This window comes from Lactuca saligna, chromosome 4 (genome assembly GCF_052625555.1).
Source record: "Lactuca saligna cultivar CGN05327 chromosome 4, ASM5262555v1, whole genome shotgun sequence".
Taxonomy (NCBI): Eukaryota; Viridiplantae; Streptophyta; class Magnoliopsida; order Asterales; family Asteraceae; genus Lactuca; species Lactuca saligna.
The window spans coordinates 300,309,823-300,312,138 of NC_136420.1; the positions used below are offsets into that span (position 1 = coordinate 300,309,823).

Here is a 2,316-nt window from a genome sequence, read left to right on the forward strand (position 1 = left end):
ATTTCTGGCCGGTTCTCACCTATGATTTGGCGGGCAGTTGGAATTTGGCATGAAAACAAATAAACAACTAATAAAACTATGTTGGTCTTTAGAAATGATAGAGGAAATAACAAGATACCAAGATTTATGAATTTTATCTACTTGGTTAGATGACAACTCAAATGAAAATGTCAGAGATTAATCTTTTATTCAAATTGCCGTTATCCAAAAAATAGTTATCTATTCCTAGATTGTTGAATGGGTTATTCTTAAAAAGAAAGTCTTTGTACGATGTACACCTTCGTTTCAACGTGTGAAAATCATGATTATGTTTTGTAATTTTTTAGGCAGACAGGTTATTATGTGATAGATGTATTTAACTATTTATGAGTTTATCACTTGATCAATATGATCAATGACTATGCCCCCAACAATAATAAATCTCATAAATAATTTATAACAATGTAAATATCAAAATAGTTATATAAAAATATAGAATATAAGATTGTATTTCTTGGGTAAAGTTAAACTAAATAAACAAGTGAAAAGAAGAGCACCCAACCTGTCCCAATCCTTGCGTGGTAGTTAGCAGTCCAAAATCAAGTTGCAATCAAACTCACATCAACCGTCAGATCAATCAACTCCACGTAATCTTCTCATACATCACACACGCACAATCAATCCACTCCAGATTCCAATCCAACAAAACTATAATCGTAGCCAATAACATGTGGTCATCAATGGCATACCAATTCCACACTACACCCACAACACAAATTCACAAAATCAAACCTTTTCACATCTCCCACTACTAAAATCCCAACTCAAATCGCGAAAACCCCACCATGGGAGTCGTAGAGCAAGCTCACAATGTGAAGATCTTAGGCTCCGGCGACCGGACGATTGTTTTGGCTCACGGATTCGGAACAGATCAGTCGGTATGGAAGCATCTGGTTCCTCATCTCGTTGAAGATTACAAAGTTGTTCTGTATGATAACATGGGCGCAGGAACAACAAACCCAGAATACTTCGATTTTGATCGGTATTCGAGTTTAGAAGGTTATGCGTACGATGTGATCGGCATTTTGGAGGAACTTAAAGTTTCTTCATGTATATATGTTGGTCACTCTGTATCTGCCATGATTGGGGCTGTTGCTTCGATTACTCGTCCTGATTTGTTCTCCAAACTCCTCATGATTTCAGCTTCCCCAAGGTTAGTCAAACTCAAACAGTTTTCGATTTTGGCTTTTGGGTGTCGTTGACTTTTGGAATTTGTTGAATTCATCATGATGTGATTATGATTGAATTTGGATTTAAGTTTAAGTTTGAAAACGTTTCCTGTTTAGGGTAATTTGTTGTTAATTTACTTTTTAACCTAAAAGACTAGCTTTATGTGGTAAGTTTCACACTTCAATCATGTCAACTTTATAATAACTTCTTTCAAGGATTTCGCATCTGTTACAAAATTATTATTGTTTCTTCAACGATCATTTGGTATATATAAAACCGATTGTTGCAGGTATCTAAATGATGTGGATTACTTCGGAGGATACGAACAAGAAGATCTGGATCAACTATTCCAAGCAATGGAGTCGAATTTCAAGGCATGGTGTTCTGGTTTTGCGCCATTAGCAGTTGGTGCAGATATGGAGTGTGTTGCAGTTCAAGAATTTAGTCGAACGCTTTTCAATATGAGACCTGATATTGCGTTAAGTGTTGCACAAACCATTTTCCAAAGTGATATGCGACATTTATTGTGTCATGTCATAACCCCATGTCATATAATTCAGAGCATGAAGGATCTAGCAGTTCCTGTGGTTGTATCTGAGTATCTTCACCAAAACCTTGGTGGTGAGTCTATTGTTGAGGTTATGTCGACTGAGGGTCATCTCCCGCAGTTGAGCTCACCCGATGTTGTAGTTCCGGTGATCCTAAGGCATATTCGGGGTGATATTGTTGTGTAATTATTATTAAACTTGTTTGTTTGATATATTATGGTTGTGTGGATTTTAACTTGTGGATAAAATGGCTTTTTTTATGGATTTGGAATAATATTGTAATTGTGTGGGTGCACGTTTTTGTCTATTTTGGTATTTAAAAGTTTTTAAAAATTTAAAAGCTTTCAACTTTTATTTTTATAGAGTTTTATCATCATAAAAAGGTTTGATTGTAATATGAAATTTTCTTTGTGTTGTGACTAGACAAATTATTGGTTTATAGTTAAAAGAGGAAATCTTGAAAATGAAGTGGTTTCATAAAGATTTACATAATTTATTAAATTTAAAACTTTTGTAATGTATAAGCGTGTTTGGCATGAAACGTTTGAGAGCGTTAGGA

General features: G+C 34.8%; 1 protein-coding gene across 1 annotated transcript; it reads left to right on the forward strand.

Annotated features, from left to right (window-relative positions):
- The first annotated feature begins 685 nt into the window (after positions 1–685).
- Positions 686–2,064, forward strand: LOC145043868 (karrikin insensitive 2 receptor CA). Its single transcript, XM_078992641.1, has 2 exons — positions 686–1,192; positions 1,499–2,064. The coding sequence occupies exons 1-2, from the start codon at positions 825–827 to the stop codon at positions 1,941–1,943; spliced, it is 813 nt and encodes a 270-aa protein (XP_078848767.1). The 5' UTR covers positions 686–824; the 3' UTR covers positions 1,944–2,064.
- The last annotated feature ends 252 nt before the right edge of the window (positions 2,065–2,316 follow it).

Coding starts and splice junctions, on each gene's coding strand:
- LOC145043868 (XM_078992641.1), top strand. CDS start 825: ATGGGAGTCGTAGAGCAAGCTCACAATGTGAAGATCTTAGGCTCCGGC. Junction 1,193..1,498: donor ATGATTTCAGCTTCCCCAAG/GTTAGTCAAACT, acceptor CGATTGTTGCAG/GTATCTAAATGATGTGGATT.